The 22,730-nt window shown below is 42.9% G+C and overlaps 2 protein-coding genes across 31 annotated transcripts in view; one reads left to right on the top strand and one right to left on the bottom strand.

Moving 5' to 3' along the window:
- The window catches only part of ighd (immunoglobulin heavy constant delta), a 784,237-nt gene that overhangs the window by 144,634 nt on the left and 616,873 nt on the right, over positions 1-22,730 (top strand). The window lies entirely within an intron of this gene.
- Positions 13,626-15,770, bottom strand: LOC307138371 (uncharacterized protein). The gene is made up of 5 exons (XM_079836638.1): positions 15,619-15,770; positions 14,526-14,576; positions 14,223-14,437; positions 13,916-14,075; positions 13,626-13,833 (listed from the first exon to the last, which is right to left on the bottom strand). Exons 1-5 carry the CDS (start codon positions 15,641-15,643, stop codon positions 13,673-13,675), a joined length of 612 nt encoding a protein of 203 aa, XP_079692764.1. The 5' UTR covers positions 15,644-15,770; the 3' UTR covers positions 13,626-13,672.

Raw genomic sequence — 22,730 nt, 5'->3', positions numbered from 1 at the left:
GTTGTCAACTCCCATCTTCCTTATCCGAAGGGTTTTTTGGAGTTAGGCCTGTAGGACAAATGTGTGTCACACCTTTACAGTGGGGGAAGTTTGGTCTGATTGGTCTATTTAAAAATCTTGGTTTCAGTCACATGGTCAAGGAATAGATAAAAGGAGATTGTAACTGTAACTGTTGCTCTTTCTCTTTTATTTTCTGGCTCTTGGGGTTTTTGGGCCTTCTCTTCTTTGCCCTCTTCTTCTCTTTGTCTTTTTCTTTCTCTCTCTCTCTTTCTATCCCTCAGGTAACAGTCATGCTGCGTACGATTAATGGTATAAGTTTATCATCTCATGCATCCATTTTGAAACTGTTTTAAATGTAACCATAACCAGATTTTGTCATTAAATCCTAGACAAGAAATGTACAGTTTTCTTCCATCTTACTGATAACGTTTCTTTAGTCATTCGGCAACCCTGCAGCCTGAACAACTGGAGGAGTCCACCCTTACAATGGAATGTAATTACCTTGTGGCACCCTTCCCCATTATACAAAAAAAATGTAAGTTTTGTTTGAACACACCAACTCTGTTAGTCCACATGCATGACCAAATAAGCTCAGGCTCAGCTCAGTCAGTGCAGGGCAGGTTCTGAGTCTCTAAGGACAGCTCTAATTTCTATCTGCACATGAATCAGATGAAGACTGAGGACACTTACTGTGAAACATTCATAATCTAACATATACCCAGAAGGGGAGGGGTGAAGAAATGTATTGTGTTTAAATGTAATTTATTGTTTTTGCTATGTATTTTATTTAATACATAACACATATTTACCTGTTCGTTTGTAAAGTGACATTTGTTAACATGTTTTTAATTTTCAAATGAATAAATTACTCTGATACAATCTTTCTCTTTCTCTTTCTGAAGTCAGGTTAAAAACAGCAACATATTAGCAGTTGTCTGGATGGAGCTTTCACCAGATGAACATTAATAATCCCCATAAAACACATTAAAAGCAGATTGTTTCATATTAATGTTTTCATATTAAAAATAATTCACCTAAAAAATATAACCAAAAAGCAAAATGTGTCATTATATTAGATTTAACTTTACAGAACAATGAAATACAGTCTCTTTCCAAACCTATAAGATTATTTCATAATGACTTACATTAATGATACATTTAATGCTATTTATTTTGTCATTATGGAGTTTGACAGACTTAATACCTTTTTATTTTCTTTACATAAAAAAACAGCCAGAATAATCATATTTTCTGTTCCGCAGAAGAAAGTAAGTCTTACAGGTCGATGATGACAGAATATTCACCCTGTATAAAGGTGGTAGATCTACCAATACTCAATGCAAATTCTTCAGTATTTATTTACCCAGCCCATCCTTGGCTGTGTATATTTCTTGTGCTCCCAGGAAGCAGAGAAGAACCACTCCTAAAATCATGTTTTATCTGTCTGTACTCCTAATGTCTGTCATGCCTTGTGAGTTTTTAGAGGTTTTAGAGCAGTATTAAACTGTTCACCATTGATACAACCATAATAACCACAAAAAAAAGAGAGTACATTTCAAAATTAACATATTTTTGTGCTTAATTTTCAGATGTGTGCAGCACTGTAGAACACAACCAACCAAGCTCGCTTTCGGTAAAACCTGGAGAATCTTTTACCATTTCCTGTAAAGTATCAGGTTATGTTCTCAGTGATGGCTCCAAGGCACCTTCCTGGATTAGACAAGCTCAGGGGAAGATCCTCGAGTTCATTGGCACGATCCATGCCAGTGGTAGAATAGACTACAAGGATTCCCTGAAAAATAAGTTCACCATCTCCAGAGACACATCTACAAGCACAGTATATCTTAAAGGACAGAATCTGCAATTTGAGGACACAGCTGTGTATTATTGTGTTCGGTATACAGCCACTGTGATGAATCCCAATTTACTGCTTGTGCAAAAAACGTCTCGGTTACGACTGTAACCTTAGTTCCCTGATAGGGAACGAGACGCTGCGTCACCTCTTTGGGAACGCCTCTGCGTGATTGCGTCGTGAAGCACGTATGTCATCAGTCCAATAGAGAGACGGAACGTCATAGGTGGGTGACGTCATAGACCCGGAAGCTATAAAGCACACCGGCAAACACACGCCGTTAGCTTCTGAAGAAGGCCTGAAACAAGGCGCTTGCGGGCATGCAAGGAGTATGGCCGGGTGACGCAGCGTCTCGTTCCCTATCAGGGAACTAAGGTTACAGTCGTAACCGAGACGTTCCCCTTCAAGGGAACTCGAGCTGCGTCACCGCTTTGGGAACAAGAATACCCACGTCCCCATGCGAGTCTGGATGCCCGCCTGTAACAGCTACCAGGCGAGCACCCGAGACCCCGGAGTAGCAGAAATATCTAGTTCATAGAACCTGACAAAAGTATGCGAGGACCACCCCGCCGCATCACACACTTCCTGCAGGGAGGCCCCTGTCAAGAGAGCTTGAGAAGCAGCCATACTCCTAGTGGAGTGGGACCGAACAGCCAAAGGAGAGGGCTGTCCGGCCGCCACATAAGCCAGTGAGATAGCCTCGACTACCCACTTGCTCATCCTCTGCTTTGACACCGGACCCCCACGGGATGGAGGTCCGTAGCAAACAAATAACTGATCAGATTTCCTCCACAGGGCAGCTCTGTGGACATAGGCGTCTAAAGCGCGAACGGGACAAAGCAGATTTAACTTTTCCTGGTCTGACGTCACAAAGGGAGGAGGACAGAAGGCCTGGAGCACAATAGGTCTCACAGGATTAGTGAGGACCTTAGGAATATACCCGGGCCTCGGAGAGAGAAAGGCGTTAGCCATACCCGGGGCAAACTCCAAGCACGAGGGTGCGACAGAGAGGGCTTGCAAGTCCCCAATTCTTTTAAGAGAAGAAATAGCAAGAAGAAAAATAGTTTTGAAAGTGAGCAATTTTTCAGAAACTTCCTCGAGCGGCTCGAAGGGAGCCTCGGAAAGGCCTTGAAGGACGATGGATAAGTCCCAGGCCGGCACCCTGGTGCGTGTCACAGGTCTCAGCCTCAAGGTTCCACGGAGGAAACGAGTTACTAGAGGGTGTCGCCCTAATGAAACTCCACTCAAAGGAGTGTGGTAAGCAGCTATGGCCGCCACGTACACCTTTAGTGTGGAGGGGGCTAACCCAGCAGAGAATCTCTCCTGCAGGAACTCCAGCACCACGCTCGCAGGGCAGTTAACTGGATCCCGCAGGTGATCTCGACACCATAAGGTGAAGAGTCTCCACTTTAGGTAGTAAAGTTTCCTCGTAGAAGGAGCTCTGGAGTGTAGAATGGTCTCAACAACCTCAGTTGAGAGACCGGAACTTATGAGTTGGGCCCCCTCAGAGGCCAAGCCCACAGTTTCCACAACTCCGGGCGGGGGTGAACAAAAACTCCGCCCGCCTGAGAGAGAAGGTCCCTCCTGAACGGGATCTCCAGGGGAGAGCCGTCTAGAAGAGACACCAGATCCGAGAACCATACCCGGCCCGGCCAGAACGGGGCTACTAGCAGGAGACGGGCCCCGTCCCGGCGCACTCTCTCTAGAACTCCCAGAAGCAGAGCGATCGGGGGGAAAGCGTACAGGGGCAGCCTCGGCCACTCCTGTACCATCGCATCCAGTCCGAGAGGAGCTGGAGGCGACAGGGAGAACCACAGACGACAATGAGAGTTCTCGTGAGTGGCGAACAGGTCCACTTGGGCCCTGCCGAACTTCTCCCAAAGGAGCTCCACCACATCGGTGTGGAGTCTCCACTCCCCGGGCCTTGGCCCCTGCCTCGACAGGATATCTGCTTCCACGTTCAACCGCCCAGGAATGTACATAGCCCTGACTGACAGCAATTTTCCCTGAGCCCAGAGGAGGATAAGGCGCGCCAGCTTGTATAAGCGACGGGACCTCAAACCCCCCTGATGGTTGATGTAGGAGACCACCGATGTGCTGTCTGTGCGCACAAGCACATGATGGCCCCTGAGATGCGGCAGGAAGTGCTTCAGAGCCTGAAACACCGCCAACATTTCCAGGCAATTTATATGCCACAAACGCTGGTGCTCCTGCCACAGACCCTGGGCCGAGCGACCACTCATGGTCGCCCCCCAGCCCGTCAGGGAGGCATCCGTGGTCAGAGAAGTATGCTGACACGGTGCCCCCAGCGACGGGCCCTGGGTCAGGAACCTGGGGTCCTTCCACATAACCAAGGTGCGGAGACACCGCCGCGTTGCCTTGATTACGCGAAAGGGGTTCCCCCTCGGGGAAAAACCCCTGGTCTTGAGCCACCACTGTAGCGGCCTCATGAACAGCAGGCCCGAAGGAATAACGTTGGACGCGGCTGCCATCAGACCCAACAGTCTCTGAAACTGCTTTACAGTGAGCGGCTGGTCTAGCTTCACCCCTTTCACGGCTGAGAGGATCGACCCCACGCGAGGCTCCGACAGACGAGCCTGCATAGCGACCGAATCCCAACTCACCCCGAGATAAGTGATCTTCTGCACAGGAGAGAGAACACTCTTCTTGGAGTTGAGCCTCAGCCCCAACCTCCTCATATGCGCGAGAACAACATCTCGATGCTGAACCGCGAGACGCGCTGACTGTGCTAGTATCAGCCAGTCGTCGATGTAATTGAGAATGCGGATCCCCTGCAAGCGCAAGGGGACCAGAGCAGCGTCCACACACTTCGTGAACGTGCGGGGTGAAAGGGCTAAACCGAAAGGAAGCACTCGATATTGGTACGCTTCTCCCCTGAAAGCGAACCTCAGGAACTTCCTGTGCTGCGGAAGGATGGAGACATGGAAATATGCATCTTTTAGATCTATCGTGACAAACCAGTCCTCGGACCTGATCTGAGACACAATCTGTTTGAGTGTCAGCATCCTGAACTTGAGCTTTGCCACGGCTCGGTTCAGGACGCGAAGATCCAAGATGGGGCGCAGCCCACCATCCTTCTTTGGCACTATGAAGTGCCGGCTGTAAAAGCCTGACTCCCTGTCCGGGGGGGGGGCCATCTCTATAGCCCCCTTTTGCAGCAGAGTCTGTACTTCTTGAGTCATCACCAGAGCCTGAACCGGGTCCACCACAGTGGAGAGGGGGGACGGCATCTGAACTGAATCGCGTACCCCAACTTTACACATTGCAGGACCCAACAAGATATGTGAGGCAGATTTTCCCACTCTGACACAATATCTACTAAGGGAACCAGTCTCTCGAGGCTGGTCTCTGATGTACTCTGCACCGCGAGTGCAGCGCCCTGAAGCGGCGAACCGGCAGGGAACGACTGACTCGACGGCATAATTTCCCTCCGAAGAGGGTGTGGGCCATCCTCGAATGACCCGCGGGGCCCCTCCGCTCCCCGGCACTCGGGCGGGGTTGGCGGAATGACCCCGTGAGGGTACCGCGGACGCACGGGTACCGTGTACAGCGGTAAGCACCGTGCGCCCGCGGAGGGGATCACCCTCACTGTCCTGGGCCCAGAGGCGTCAGGACTTCTTTGACGCAGCCTTCCTCGCCACAATGACTGTCCTCAGATCAGCCCTGGGGTTAGAAGGTTGCGCCTGTGAGCGCCGCGCACCCGACGACCCTTTCTGCGGGGGTGTACGAGTGGCGACACTCACTTTCTGCTGCGCCCTGTGTGAGGAGCTCGTACTCGGCATCTGCTGCTCCCGCCCAGCAGCAGACGAGACCTGGGGCTTACAGGGAAAGGAACTGCTTGAGCGCCGCTGCCTGTTTTTTCGCCTCCAGGAACCTGTCGGTAACCGTGGTGACAGCGTCACCTAACAGGCCCTCCGGAGACAGCGGCGCATCAAGCAAAAAGCTCTTGTCCCTTTCCTTGATGTCCGTAAGATTCAGCCATAAATGCCTCTCCGTGGCCACCAGGGCTGCCATAGAACGGCCGACGCATCGGGCCGTCTCCTTGGTGGCACGGAGAGCGAGATCGGCAGTCGATCGAAGTTCATTAATAGTATCGACTCCGATCTCGTGGCTTTCCCCCAGGTCCCTTAGCAGATCAGCCTGATATGCCTGCACAATAGACATCGTGTGCAGACACGCGGCGGCTTGACCTGCTGCCGAGTATGCTTTGCCCACAAAAGATGATGTCACTTTAAGAGGTTTTGTGGGCAAAGTCGGAGCCTTTACGGTCGACGCAGACTCGGGTGACAGATGGCTCGCAAGCGTCTGTTCAACCCGAGGCAGCTGACCATAACCGTGTCTCTTATACCCCGCGATATTGCTATAAACAGACGTTTGCGGGGTGAAAATGCGTGCAGACACGGGCCGCTTCCAAGACCTCGACACCTCGGTGTGGAGGTCCGGGAAAAACGGCAGACTCCTTCGAGGAGGCTGAACAGAGCGCGCGGGGAGAAAGCGCTCGTCGAGTCTGCTTTTTACGGCAGCTCGCTCATGATGTTCACGTGGCCAGTCAATGTGTAAACTGGCCACCGCTCTGCTCAGCACCTCCATGAGCTCATCACTTGCAGGGGACTGAAGTGACGAGTCTCCACCCCCTGCATCGATGCTACAGACATCAACCTCCTCGGAGGAAGATAGCTGCAGCATCGCGGCCGCTCCCCGGGCGGGAGAAGCCGCAGAGCGGGCTCCCGAACCCAGAGAAGCAGCGCTGGATCTGGCGGGTGAAGGAAGAGATAGGGCGGGGCCCGTCTCCATCCCCTCCCTCAGATCCTTTTGCTAACCCCACGACATGAGTCGCCACTGAGCCTCAGCAGCAGCGGGACCCGTGCCGTGGGGAGCGCTAGCCGGGACGCCCTCCTCAAAGAGCGCCCGGCGGGATCGCAGCACGCGAAGAGGCAGCGCCTCACAATGCTCGCAGCCAGCACCCTCGAGTGCCGACTGCGCGTGCTGCTCACCCAAACAAACAACGCACATCAAGTGTGTATCCCCGCTCGTGATGTAGCGAGAGCAGGGAGGAACACACTGTCTATAACGCTGTTCGCTCGTCATTTTCTCTCTTATATAATGTGCGGAGTGAGTGCAAACAACAAAAACAGTCTGAACTCAGACACAACACAAATCACATGGACAGAAACACAGAGCGCTTGTTTAAGGCAACAGAAGCTAACGGCGTGTGTTTGCCGGTGTGCTTTATAGCTTCCGGGTCTATGACGTCACCCGCCTATGACGTTCCGTCTCTCTATTGGACTGATGACATACGTGCTTCACGACGCAATCACGCAGAGGCGTTCCCATAGCGGTGACGCAGCTCGAGTTCCCTTGAAGGGGAACATGCAAACACTTAACATGCATGACTATAGTTTGGACATTGAATGCCATGAGACCTTAATTATCAGACACTTTAAGGATTCTGTATATTTACTATTGAAAACAAACTGTGAAAATAATTGTTTTAATTATTTAAAGAAAATTATGTTATATATTAGGGCTGTCAAAAGATTAATCGCGATCAATCACATCCAAAATAAAAGTTTGTGTTTACATAATATATTTGTGTGTAGTCTGTATAATTATTATGTATATATAAATACAAACACATTCATGTATATATTTAAGAAATATTTGCATGTATATACTGTATATACATTTATATAATTTATATTATATATAAATATTTTATATATAAATATAATACATTTTTCTTAAATATGTACATGCTTGTGTGTGTTTGTATATATAAATAATAATTATACATAGTACACACACATATATTATGTAAACACAAACTTTTATTTTGGATGAGATTAATCGCGATTAATTTTTTGACAGCCCTATTATATATATAATTGAAAATGACAACACACCATGTTAATTATTCATTTATTTGTGTTTAATTTAAAGTGATTTTAAGATACCAGATACACACCCAACAACTAATAAATAAATATTAGAGTTCAATATACTATTTGAGTTCATTACTTTGCCTTGTATGGATCCTTAAAATACATATAATCATGAAGCAGTAATATGATGGCCCTACACTCTTAGAAAGGATGTGTTAAAAATGACACAACCCGTGTTAAATTTTAACACATCTGTGGGTGAGCTCCAGGACCACTAGTTTTGTGTTAATGTTAACTCAAGCACTGTGTTAATGAATTTAACACAGTAAATGTGTCAGAAAATTTGAACACAAAGATGTGTAAACTTGTGTAACTATCATATTTTGTGCTATCCTTGGCTACACTAAAAAAGGTACCTAAAATCCTACACAAAACGTTAGAATTTGAAAATTATGAATCTCAAGTCACTTGTTGTTAATTTTATTGTAAAAATATATATTATAATGAAATATCAGCAGTTAAATTCAATGCAGAATATAACAATAGAATTAAGCAGTCAAAAAGGACATGTCTAACACAGGACAAAACAGTTTTTACACAATCTCATTGGGTAACATGACACATTAAGCATTTTAATGTCTCACCAAAGAATTAATTTGGAATATAAAAGCAATATTGTGAAATATTACAATTTAAAATAACCGTTTTCTCTATGAATATATTTAGTAAAGTGTAATTTTTTCCAGTGATCAAAGCTGAATCTTTAGCATCATTACTCCAGTCTTCAGTGACGCATTGTCCTTCAGAAATCATTCTAATCTAATATAATTTCTGATTATTATCAATGTCTGTACTATGTACATCTTTTCCACAGCATAGAAGTAAAAGTGATCATAAAAATAAAAAGTCTGTAAAAAGCCAACACAATGTTCTTGTCCACCTTTGGGGATAAATTAACTTCTCCAAAGATTGGTTCCTGTTCAGAACTTGACTGACATCAGAACGTTCCCAGGATGCATGCGTGTCCACAAACATAAATGTGCCCATGTCTTCTCAGATAGCGGTTCCAACACTATAGAAGCAAGAAAGAGAGAGAGGAAAAAGTTACACGAGTGTCAAATTGTTTTTAATCTCCAACAACATAATATAATTTGGAATATATATTTGTAAGTAACAACCTTTTGTCAGCATATTCAAACACTTCAGCTGAACTGCAAACTTAATTATGCAAGACTCAAATTTTAATACTTACATATACTTATTTCTCCAAAAATGCTGTGATGCATAGACGCCAAGAATGCAATCAAGGTTTTAGGCAATTCCAGCTTGTCAGGAGCGAAGGGATATCTGTTTGAGACAAATACACAGTAAGACACATGCAAGAAATCACCATGTGATGATCTTTTTCTTCCCATCAGTAGTTAACTTAACCCACCTGTGCGCTGATATGCTGGAATGATATTAGGCATCTTCCTGGCCAGGAGGGACTGTTCTACCTAATAAAAGATCAAAATAATACAAAAATAAAAACTAAAGTTGTTTGGAATGCTTGATTTGGTATGAATGAATGATTTAGTGACTTTTACTGCAATGCTTACCTGAATAAATCCAATCTGGTGAGACTGAACATAGAAAATGCTCCATCTTCTGATTGGTTCATATTTGCTGTGTAATAAATATAATGTTAGACATAATGCAAAAGTCACTTATTTGATAAGTTAGCAAATTTTCTCATCCTACCTAGCCTGCACTCCAACAGTTAAGTTAGCTTCAAAGCACTTATAACTATTTTTAATCATTCAGCAAACTTTCAAATCCACTACAACTATTTTAGACATAACCAAGTACATTATTTTAATACGCCATTACAGGTAACATTTCGTGTAAATCGGCTAACATTAACTGAACTTACAATCCACAGTCTAAAGGCGCGGTCACACCTGACGTTACCATTGCTTGGCAACATTTTACGTGCAAAATCCATTAAAGGTATCTTCAGTATCGGGAATTTCATGTGAAAATGGAAAACATGAAGTTTGAATCAGGTTTTCCACGCAAATTCGCTGCGTTGACCAACATAGAAGCTTTATATTAGTCAACGTGACGAGTTTGCTTGGTTTAGCTTCAGCTAATAACATACACTGCTGACAATGGACGTTTATTGCCCGCAAAACTTCGTCGTGACGGCGCTTTCAAACCAGTATTAAAATAACAGCAGCAGAAAAAATTGTTTTTGTAATTAATATGAGTAAAAATATGATTGCAGGTAGAGCTTACCTTAAGAATCTTGCTAGCAGTCACCGCCACGATTCGGCGCGAATCACATCCTCCCTCGCTGGTAACCGAAGCGTTTTCAAGTTCAGAAGCAGTTTTGACGCGACGGGTAATCAGCCGATTAACTCAATGAAGTGATATGATGATATGATAAATATCTTATTTTCAACAATATAGAAGTAAAAACGTAATGGTCGCTGTCCTTAACAGATTATGGGCTGGCTGACTGGATTCTATTCAGTCAAAGTCCCCCCCTAGTCCCTATTGGTTCAGTTAGCTCATTTAAATAACGGTCGCATATAAAAATGACACATGAAGTGTGTTAGCAATCTGTCTACACATATTGTGTTAAATGCTGTGAGTAAATTCCCAAGTTGTGTTAATTTTAAACTACACATTGATATGTGTAATAGAGGTTATTTTTTTCTACACATTTTGAGTTAATATTGACACAAAATGTGTAAATTGGAGTGTTACACATTATTTGTGTAATTTTTCAACACATTCCTTCTAAGAGTGTATTCAAATACAATACATCCCTAACTGAATATTAAATTGGATTATGCAAATTCATCTTCCCCTTGAACCTTCATAATCAGGTCTGTATCACAGTACAGCTCCATAATTCAGTGCAACAATGGAGCATAAATTTGTGCGATTTACAATACTGTTACTGGCTTCTCAATGTATGATTCCCATCGCTCAGAATATAATGGTTTATTTTTATCAGAATTTTCACACATTTATCATGTTTTATTTTGCAGATTGTTGGTGCCAGACACTGACCGAGTCTGAAGCTGTAGTCATTAAACCTGGAGAATCCCATAAGTTGACATGCACTGCCTCTGATTTGGACATTGATGGCTACTGGATGGTCTGGATAAGACAGAAGTCAGGAAAAGAGCTGGAATGGCTGGCATTGATCAGATATGATAGCCAGAATATGTATTACTCCCAGTCTGTCCAAGGACGGTTCACCATCTCCAGAGAAAACAGTAGGAAGCAGGTGTATCTGCAGATGAACAGTCTGAAGACACTGCTGTGTACTATTGTGCCCGAGAGACACAGTGACTGAAATGACTGCAGCACTGTGCACAAAAACTGCCATTTCAATAAAGCTTATGAACATTTAAATAAAGCTCATTTTATTCTGTTGTTTGTTGATGTTTTTAACATTAAAAAAGTGAATAGGTCTCTAGAGTCTCTAAAACTGTACAGGCTAAAGAGACAGCTGTAATAATACAACTCTGCCCATTACTACACTGTAAAAACTGTTACTTAAATTCTACTCAAAAAAATTAAGGCAACATTTTCCAACTACTTTTTGTAAGTTTAGTGAACTTCTTGGTATTTTGAGTTGGTAAAAATCAGTATTATGTATTTTACTGTATGCAAAAAAATCAAGTAGAGTCTACAAGATAAAGCAAAACATTTGAGTTGAACCATTGTGACAAAGAGCAGCATATTGACCAAATCATACTTAGTTAAAATAAGTAACATTTAAAATAAAAAATTAAACTTTTTAATTTTAATTAATTTACTCTCATTAATATAGAAAAATTAGTTTCTTCAATCCACTTGAAATAATTAGTTAATAAATAAGGAAAGAGAGGTATTCGTTTCCAACGTTTATTACAAACAATTGGGTGAACTAATTTTCTGTAATCAATTTTAATGTAAATGTAACACAACAATGGTAATGTAAACATTTTAACATTAAAAATTATAGAAACATCTGACCTCATCGTTAAGTGCAGCATAGAACACCTTCAAAGTGCAACTGGTGTACTCTTAACACTGACATTAAAATACAGTGACTCTTGACCGGAGCGATTTACATAAAAGGACTGACTTTAGTGCACTGTACAGTACCTTTTCATATGTATTAAAACATAAACTAATACAAGAACATGTTTTAAGTACAATCTTTGCCATATTCTACTAAAACATTTGACAATGAAATAAAATAAAGGGCCTCTGACCTCAGCATTTGACATAACAGAACTGAGTCAAGGGCTCAAGTGCCCAGCAGCTGGAGGCTTATCCAGGAACTGAAAAAGTCTGTGCTTGACTATCACGTTTTTCTCAGTTAAACTGCCCACCGAACAAGAGTGGTGAAGCAAAGAAAACATCAACAACAACAAAAAATAACAATCTTACATATATCCTTACAAGGACATTAAAATAAAACACAGGGAAGCCGGATCACGGCATCTGACACAAAATAACCGACTTCAGCTTCAATCCGTAAGTGCACACCCAGTCAACAATTTGATCTCACAATGATGTCACTATGAGCTCACAATATTCTCATGGTGCGGTCATAATGTGAGTGTCACAGTGAACTAAAAGTGTAACCACACAGAGCTCTCACTGTGTGCTCATTCTTTGTTCACAACATGAGGTCACTGCACAATCACAGTGCACTCATACTGTGGTGGAAATATGAGGTCACATCACACTCACTGTGTGCTCATTCTGTGGTCACTGTGTGCTCATACTGTGATCACTGTGTGCTCATACTGTGATCACTGTGTGCTCATACTGTGGTCACTGTGTGCTCATACTGTGATCACTGTGTGCTCATACTGTGGTCACTGTGTGCTCATACTGTGATCACTGTGTGCTCATACTGTGATCACTGTGTGCTCATACTGTGGTCACTGTGTGCTCATACTGTGATCACTGTGTGCTCATACTGTGGTCACTGTGTGCTCATACTGTGGTCACTGTGTGCTCATACTGTGATCACTGTGTGCTCATACTGTGGTCACTGTGTGCTCATACTGTAGTCACTGTGTGCTCATACTGTGATCACTGTGTGCTCATACTCTGGTCACTGTGTGCTCATACTCTGGTCACTGTGTGCTCATACTGTGGTCACTGTGTGCTCATACTCTGGTCACTGTGTGCTCATACTGTGGTCACTGTGTGCTCATACTCTGGTCACTGTGTGCTCATACTGTGGTCACTGTGTGCTCATACTCTGGTCACTGTGATGTCACTGGGCACTCACTGTGTGCTCATACTGTGGTCACTGTGTGCTCATACTCTGGTCACTGTGTGCTCATACTGTGGTCACTGTGTGCTCATACTCTGGTCACTGTGTGCTCATACTGTGGTCACTGTGTGCTCATACTCTGGTCACTGTGATGTCACTGGGCACTCACTGTGTGCTCATACTGTGGTCACTGTGTACTCATACTCTGGTCACTGTGATGTCACTGGGCACTCACTGTGTGCTCATACTGTGGTCACTGTGTGCTCATACTCTGGTCACTGTGATGTCACTGGGCACTCACTGTGTGCTCATACTGTGGTCACTGTGTGCTCATACTCTGGTCACTGTGATGTCACTGGGCACTCACTGTGTGCTCATACTGTGGTCACTGTGATGTCACTGGGCACCCACTGTGTGCTCATACTGTGGTCACTGTGTGCTCATACTCTGGTCACTGTGATGTCACTGGGCACTCACTGTGTGCTCATACTCTGGTCACTGTGTGCTCATACTGTGAGATCACCATATAACACCACTATGCAATAATTGTGTTAGTTCACTGTTATCTAAAATGATTCAGTTAACTCAAACTTTTACACCCACATTCTTTATTTCCATCAATAAAAACAATCAAACAAAAATTCAGCTTTTTCCTTTATTTGGTTTCCTTTTCAGCCTGGTGTTGGCGGTGGACAAAAAAATTTCTACTTGGCGAATACATTCCGCGTCTGGTGTTGTTCTGGTGGTTACTTTTAGCTTCTTCACCTCTATTTCATTTTGTTTGTGAAAACACCTGACACATTCTAAAAACACAAAGAGCAAGGTGTTAACATTACAATTTCTATAGCAGCATCCAGATGCACAAACCAAAACTTAAACACTTACTTTTCAAACATGTCAGGAGCACAGGTGGCAACACCTTCTTCCCATCTTTCCCCGTTCTGTTATACAGACAGAGAACATTGTCTGACGCTATGCTTTTTAAAGCCTGTCTCACCATCTCACCTATATTGGAGCTGCCGTGAGTATGGATGAGATGGTGTACCTGACAAAAACATACATAATATTGTCATGATTAAAATATACCAGGCTTCAACATTTCTTTTACATGGTATCTGCTGCAAAAAAATAAAAAAATAAAACTGTGGCTTTGTTGTAAAAATAAACGCTAAATTTATATAGTAGTACTAACATAAAGCTCTCGATAATTTTTGTCTTCTTCAAGCCTCTGACAGAAGGCTTCAAACGTTTCAAAGCTGGAGCACTGTTGTTGTTTAAAAAGTTCCTCATGGGCATCTTCTTCTGCCCGCTTCATGAGAACAGACTTAACTTTTGCCAAGTCATTCATGATGAAAGCTTGTCTCTGTTCCAGCATTTGAATTTGTTGGAGTATCTTAGTATTCAGATCTGAAAAATTGTAAAGTTAGATTGTTATATAGCAAAGGATGTTTTATGTCTGTATAAATAAATAATGTCTAATTGATATATCACATACCAAACAATTTCTCCATGGTGACTTTGCATTTTGTTTCCTTTGGTTCCTTCCCTGTTGTCAAAATTACATACATAAGGTCAGTGAAATTGCATTTATCTAAATCAGTTATATTGTTTCTATATTTATTTTTCTACATCAATTAAACCATTTTTTCTCTGATCGTTTTATCCACAATGCACATGTAGGTGGTTCACTTTAATTGTGGGGACATTTGGTACAATGTAAAAAAAAAAAAAAAACACACACACCAACGCACGCACGCACACACACACACACACCTTAATTTTTGTTTCCAAATCCTAACAGGCCAAAAAGAACTTCTGTATTAGTAAAACATTATATGAAACACATAAATCTTTTACAAATTTTTTTTTGTTTGAGAGGACAACCTTAGCCACTCTCACTGATTACTGTATTTGATAATTGTTTAAGAAGTCTTCTTTGGAGAATTGTTGTGCATCCTAAAGAAAGTGTGTATCATAAAGTACTTTAAACTTCACTTTTGTAGATCTACACTTTACATTCTTAATGATGTAGTGTTGCATCTGATGTCTGGGTAAAGTTGCTTGTTATGTTAATAAGAGGATGAATGTCAGTCACTGAGTTTTGGTAAATGGGAAGTGACGTTGAAGCTTTTAACATAAAACAGCTACAGTTCCACAGATAGAAGTTTTTGTTAAAAAAACTAGTCATATAGCGTGGTGAAATAAGGCTTTTTATCTTTAATATGAGTGTCTAAGAGTAGGCCTACTTTATCTTTTATCCAAAGAGCAATGATAGTTTACGCTATTCCACCAGTGCAGCATTCTTGCTTACTGTTGTTTTACAGCGCTTGTTAATTATTGAAATATAAGTATAAATAAAAAAAAATTATATATTGAAATATAAAGTTAGTAATGTTGTAATGATCTGACATAACAGGCCTAACAATTCACAAATACTGATATGCAAACTAGCTGCAGCTAGCAATTTTGGTGTGATTACTGAAGGTAAAATGGCTGGTGCATATGTAGCATGTGTGAGCAGTACTCTGCAAAAAAAAAAAAGACCAGACCACATTGCACATCTAAAAGTATGTAAATAGGCCACTCACCATTTCTGCGGTGTAACAATACCATGCACAACTTTTTCTTCTTCTTTACATGTTTTATGGTGGTTGGAAGACCAGCTTAGATGGTGCATTTACCACCGCCAACTGGACCGGAGTGTGAAGCATTCACAATGAGCTCATGCTTTACACACATGCTGAGGTTCACAGTATGAGGATCAGATGAACTCACCTTGAGCTCACGCTTTACACACATGCTGAGGTTCACAGTATGAGGATCAGATGAACTCACCTTGAGCTCACGCTTTACACACATGCTGAGGTTCACAATATGAGGATCAGATGAACTCACCTTGAGCTCACGCTTTACACACATGCTGAGGTTCACAGTATGAGGATCAGATGAACTCACGTTGAGCTCACGCTTTACACACATGCTGAGGTTCACAATATGAGGATCAGATGAACTCACCTTGAGCTCACGCTTTACACACATGCTGAGGTTCACAGTATGAGGATCAGATGAACTCACCTTGAGCTCACGCTTTACACACATGCTGAGGTTCACAGAATGAGGATCAGATGAACTCACGTTGAGCTCACGCTTTACACACATGCTGAGGATCACAGTATGACGATCAGATGAACTCACCTTGAGCTCACGCTTTACACACATGCTGAGGGTCACAGTATGAGGATCAGATGAACTCACCTTGAGCTCACGCTTTACACACATGCTGAGGTTCCCAGTATGAGGATCAGATGAACTCACCTTGAGCTCACCCTTTACACACATGCTGAGGATCACAGTATGAGGATCAGATGAACTCACCTTGAGCTCACGCTTTACACACATGCTGAGGTTCACAATATGAGGATCAGATGAACTCACGTTGAGCTCACGCTTTACACACATGCTGAGGTTCACAGTATGACGATCAGATGAACTCACCTTGAGCTCACGCTTTACACACATGCTGAGGATCACAGTATGAGGATCAGATGAACTCACCTTGAGCTCACCCTTTACACACATGCTGAGGATCACAGTATGAGGATCAGATGAACTCACCTTGAGCTCACGCTTTACACACATGCTGAGGTTCACAATATGAGGATCAGATGAACTCACCTTGAGCTCACGCTTTACACACATGCTGAGGTTCACAGTATGACGATCAGATGAACTCACGTTGAGCTCACCCTTTACACACATGCTGAGGATCACAGTATGAGGATCAGATGAACTCACGTTGAGCTCACGCTTTACACACATGCTGAGGATCACAGTATGAGGATCAGATGAACTCACCTTGAGCTCACCCTTTACACACATGCTGAGGATCACAGTATGAGGATCAGATGAACTCACGTTGAGCTCACCCTTTACACACATGCTGAGGATCACAGTATGAGGATCAGATGAACTCACCTTGAGCTCACGCTTTACACACATGCTGAGGTTCACAGTATGAGGATTGTGTGATGTCACTGTGATCATCGCATGATCTCACGTGTTGACTGGGCAGTACATCTTAGTATGTATTAAAACATTTTACCATAAAATGGTTTATATAACAGAACTTCTGAACTGCAGCCAATTAACAATTAAACATTCAGAACAATCTTCTGAAAAACTCTTGAAAACACAATGAGATTGCCATTTATGAGTGCGAGGCTGGCATTTGACCAACTAACTCAGAAGTTTGTTTTTTAGTGTCATGAATCGGGAGGAAGGTTTTGGGGCGCAGTGTGTCAAGTCCCACAAAAAGTCTTTGGAACACCTCAGATGTTTTGCAGAGTTGTGGTGGATACTGCAGGTTCAGAGCATATGTCATCCCCAGAAGCAGGCAACATGCCCTGGCCAGATTTCCAAGATCAGTAAGGACTGGGATTCCCTCAATGATGATGCCCACTGCATCTGGTTCACGGCAGACATACATCTGCATATTGCTCATTTTCAAGTCCTCGTGGACACTGCTCTCTGTTTTTCCCTGATTGAGACATAAACAGAACAATAAGTGACAACAGAGAACGATCTTCAAAAGCCTTCAATAAAATCACACATTCAAAGTTCACAAAAGGTTTTAAGTTTGGTCGAGCCAGCTCCTGCACAGAAAGCCTGGCCTGTTGAACTGGCTTCATAGTACAACTTTCAGTACAGTCTCACTTGACACAACAAACCTGCTAGACTACATCACATACACAAGTCACCTCCAAGGCCTAAATCCTCAAAGGGGAGAGGGGTTCGGCTGGTAACTCATAGGTGTGGTTAAGTAAAAGTATCTGAAAATGCCACTCTTACAGTTATATCATCAGATGATTCCCACTAAGCAAAGTTATGTCCAAAATACATCTTTGTCACTAGAGGTGTACGTTGAAAAGATGTCCACTGAGGAGCCAGAAAGAAAGTTTTTATGACGTCTGTTTTGGACGTGTTCTGCACGTCTGATATAGACGTTCATGGAACCTCAAGGTTAAACACTAGTTCAAATGTGCTCATTGTTTCTATTTGTAATTGCAAAGCAACTCACAGACAGAGTGTGTTTGTCCAAAAATCATGAAAATAAAAGAAACTTTGCTCACACCTTTGGACACTTCATATCAGTCTTTGCTGGTACAACAGCACTGCATAATTTACAAGGCCATCCCATCTGTCATTAAAAATTAGAAAGGGATGATAATTTAGTTTTTTTCCCTGACTCTCAATAACTGACTTTTGGTTACCTTAATACTAAATGACAGATAACAACAAACCTCTGCAACATTTACCTAAATTCCACCTAATAAAGAGCTTACCTACTCCTTGAATCCCTCCTCCCAGTTGATCTGATGGTCTTCTAAAGAAGCAACACAAATTAAAGTTTATTTATGAAAATATCAGGATCATTGATGTTATTGCAATGCAAAATAAATATTTAATCTTTTTACTTGAACAAATGGTTTCAAAACATTTCAAACAAATATATCAACAGATTAAGTTAAAGCGTTTAAAAACTGATAAAACAATGTTAAAGCGGACTAAGTCCATAAACAGCTGCTTTGCAACACACACGTATACATATTTACGAATTTTCATGATACCACATTGCGTGCCCCCGGCTCAATTTTTTTTGTAATTTTTTTTTAATGACAATTTGCTGTTGGTGTATTAGCCTAAAACAACACGCTCGCCAGATTGTTTATCTAAATAGCCCTATGTTGTTAGAAATGCATCCCATGCAAAAAGAAATTAACACGGTTGCCATATTGCTTTATGTTACACTTACTCTCGCATCAGCTATTGTGTAAACAGTAGGGTTGGGTACCGTTCCCATTTTAATCGGTACCTGCAATTCGTTACTTAAGAGATACATCAATAACTGTAAAGAAACTGTAAGTTATTTATAGAAGTGTTATTGACATTATGCCAGAGCTACCTTGGTCTGCCATTGTCTGTGATGTTTGTTTACTGTAATATTTACCAGTAAATATAGGCTATAGCTACTTAATTGAATTCATAAAAACAAGCATATCATTATTTTTTTCTTTTTAATTCAATTTCTATAAAAAGATTTCCCACAAATTCTGTGTTGTGTATTTTTTGGTAATCAAATGAAGATAATATTAATTTATACTTAATGAAACTTTTTTGTCAAACAAAGCTGCACAACTGAACTTTATAGTGTTAAAATTAAAACATGGAAGAAAAATGTATATATTACTTAAAAAATAAAGTTTTGATAGTTTATAATTATTACATTAGTGTTAGTATTATTATTACACTGAGACGTCTCTAAACTCTACTGTACAATAGTGATATATTTCTCAAGTTAAACCGAACTTTTATTTTGCCGTGTAAGTTATACCTCTGAGTTTCTGTTTCTGTTTCTGTGTGTGTGTGTGTGTGTGTGTGTGTGCGTGTGTGTGTCTTTCAGTCTGAACGTCAAGTAAATCCCTCGTCCATTTCTCCAAACGGACAAGGCATTTACTTGACGTTCAGACTGAAAACCAGATCATACCGCTGATTTAGACGCGCAAAGGGGTTGCCTGTGTGATGAGATGTACTAATATCAGTCTGCTCGGGCAGATTTGGCTCAAAGTCGTGCACCTTCGGATGCGCGCTGTTGCAATTAGCGCGCGCGCACCCCACCACCCCCACCCCGGTTTTACGCGATTCACATAAATGACCCAATTAACCAAAAAAACGGCGATTGTTGCCGAAAAGCGACAAGTTTGCAGGTCTGCAACAAACCTAGCAGTTAACGTAACTTTTAATGTTAATGTCAAGACCTTCGATAAGGCCTCATGCGGCGGCTGCAAAACTGACAAACTTAACGTTTCTGTCTGAAACCAGGCGACGATTTTACATTTTATAGTTCAATAAATGTGCGCTCATTCGGCTAAACCTTACTTTATGCAATGTAAATAGTTACTTACATCGGTTGCACGTTGTATAAGCCTCAAAAACTCCACAGAAATCCGAGACTGGTCCAGTACAGGTGACAACGAGCAACGATCATTGTTCTGCTGCAGCATGTGGGCGGGTCGTGACGTTTTACTTTGGATATAAACACTTAAATAGAGTTTTGTAGAAGCATTTTATTGTGAAGGTCAGTGAAATCATTTTTTTGGTAGGTAATAATAAGTTACAAAAACATTCACACTTTTTACTTAAGTAAAACTTAAATTAATTCAAAAAGAAAAGGGAATCAATTTATTGGAATAAATATACTTTTTAAAATAAATTCCTACAGACAACACCCTTGAAGGACTTTTTACAGTGCAAGTTACCAGAGACTCTTCCAGCAGCACAGTGACTCTACAAGGACAGAATATGCAGACTGAGGACTGTGTATTACTGCGCCAGAGAGTCACTGTGACACACAGAGCCGATCAGCCCTATACGTTCACTACGCAAGCTGCGTAGGGCCCCGCAAATTACTCAAGGCCCCGCCTCCTCCCGTGTCATAGCGCGTCACGTCACCGTCAATTAATGTTTACAACATCCATGACAAAATGAAGCAAAACTATCGTTCAGGTCATGAAAAGAGGAAAGAAAAAAAAAACCCATGAAAGTGAACTGCAGGAACAACAATCAGGTAAACTTGTCTTCTCTCTAAGTTTGATGTCAGCAAAGTAAAGTTTATGTGCATTTCTGTTGTGTTTTTTCGGTCTTGCTAACCTAGCTGTACAGGCAGGCAGTGCATCTCTTGCATCACTTTGTGCCTGACAAAAGTGAGAGTAAAATACAATTATTTATTACGTTTGTTTTTGATAAACGACAAAGTGCAACGGTGTTTGTTTACTGCAGCTCGGAAAAGATAACCGCGTCGCGTGTGTTATCATGCGTTCATTCATATTGTAACAGCTGGATGAAACCAGGAGAGTAGAGGACACTACACCTGGATGGTAGTTTACACACAATACTTTATTAATCGTTAAAAACACAGCATAACCTCATAAAACACGTTACCGCCCTTGTGTCAGTAGGCGCAGTCACACGCGAGCTCACGTCAGCAGGGAAGGCTCTCTGGGGTTCCCCTTGTCGATTACGTCACACAGTAGGCAGATTGGTCTCAGGTTCGCATCATCCGCAGCCCAGTTTCCGGGTTCCGGGTTACTCAACAGTTCTCTCAGTGTCCTTGGGAGCTCTCCTAGCCAGCGAGTCAACTCCTAACTATCTAACACATTTGCCCCCCGCTTACTGACTATCTTCACCGCCGGAGACACTAATTGTCCCGAGCGGCCGGTTAGCGTTCCCCACAAGTGAGAGCTCTCACCACACAAAACTCAGCCCGCGCGCCTCTCGAGCGGCACTCAAACACTGCTTATATAATCAGGATTCACACGCATCACCTGCGCACATTAATTTCATTACGGGACACCCCTCCACATTAACTGAGGGGCGTGTACGTTAACCATCGCCATTCTCCTACTATTACACTACCCCCCTCCCAGGCAAAAAGGACTCGTCCTCGAGTCAAGCAGATAGCTCATAATCCAGCAACCGGGCTGGTAACTTCCTGGCCCGCGACAACCGTCCCTCAACCAGTTCGTTTTGTGCCACAGCCCGTGACGCACAGGCTACCGACTCCATAAGTCCATCACCAGACAGAGAAGCACCCATATTCAGCCTAGGGACAGATAGAAAAGTAGGGGCAGAGGGCAGCACAGGGTCCGGAGGCAGCACAAGGTCCGGAGGCAGCACAGGGTCCGGAGGCAGCACAGGGTCCGGAGGCAGCACAGGGTCCGGAGGCAGCACAGGGTCCGGAGGCAGCACAGGGTCCGGAGGCAGCACAGGGTCCGGAGGCAGCACAGGGTCCGGAGGCAGCACAGGGTCCGTCTCCCCCCCATTCTGCTTTTCGGGCACCCCTACAAAGGAATTAGAGACATATGGCTTAAGGCGATTAAAATGTACAACTCGCTCAGACCCTTTCTCCGGTGGTGCTATTCGGTACAGAACATCCGTAACTCGTTCCATGACAACAAACGGCCCCACAAAATGCCTTTGTAATTTTGGACATAGTCCCCGCTTACGAGCCATATTATTTACCCATACCAATTCTCCTTCTGTATAAAACTGATGAGAAACCTTTAAGTCAAAACATTGTTTCTGCCGTCCTGATGCTTTAAATTGGTGTGTCTTCACAGCTTCTGCTACCGTAGCCAGGCTTTCAGCTACTTTCACCACATAATCACTTACGGAATCAAAATGTTCCACCTCCCCCACTCCCAGAACAACATCAACAGGCAAAACAATTTCTCGTCCAAAAAGAACCTTATATGGTGAAAATTTTGTAGTAGCATGCGTGCTGCTCCTATAAGCCATCATGACATAAGGCAGGAGTGTGTCCCAATTCAGTTGGTTACTATCTACAAACAACGACAGCATGGAAAGCAGGGTCCGGTTAAACCGTTCAACCATCCCATTCGATTGCGGATGATACGCTGTCGTCCTTGTTTTATGCATCTGCAACAGACGACACAATTCTGCAATTAATGTTGACTCAAAGTTACGACCTTGATCAGAGTGAATACTGCGTGGGACCCCAAATCTACACACCCACTCCTGCACAAAAACCTTAGCTATAGATACTGCCTCTTGATTCGGGAGGGCAAATGCTTCGGTCCACTTCGAAAAGTAATCCCCAATAACCAGGATATACCTATTCTTC

The sequence above is a fragment of the Gobio gobio genome, assembly GCF_949357685.1.
Source record: "Gobio gobio genome assembly, chromosome: 1".
NCBI classification, from domain to species: Eukaryota; Metazoa; Chordata; class Actinopteri; order Cypriniformes; family Gobionidae; genus Gobio; species Gobio gobio.
This window is presented reverse-complemented; position numbering and strand designations above follow the sequence as displayed.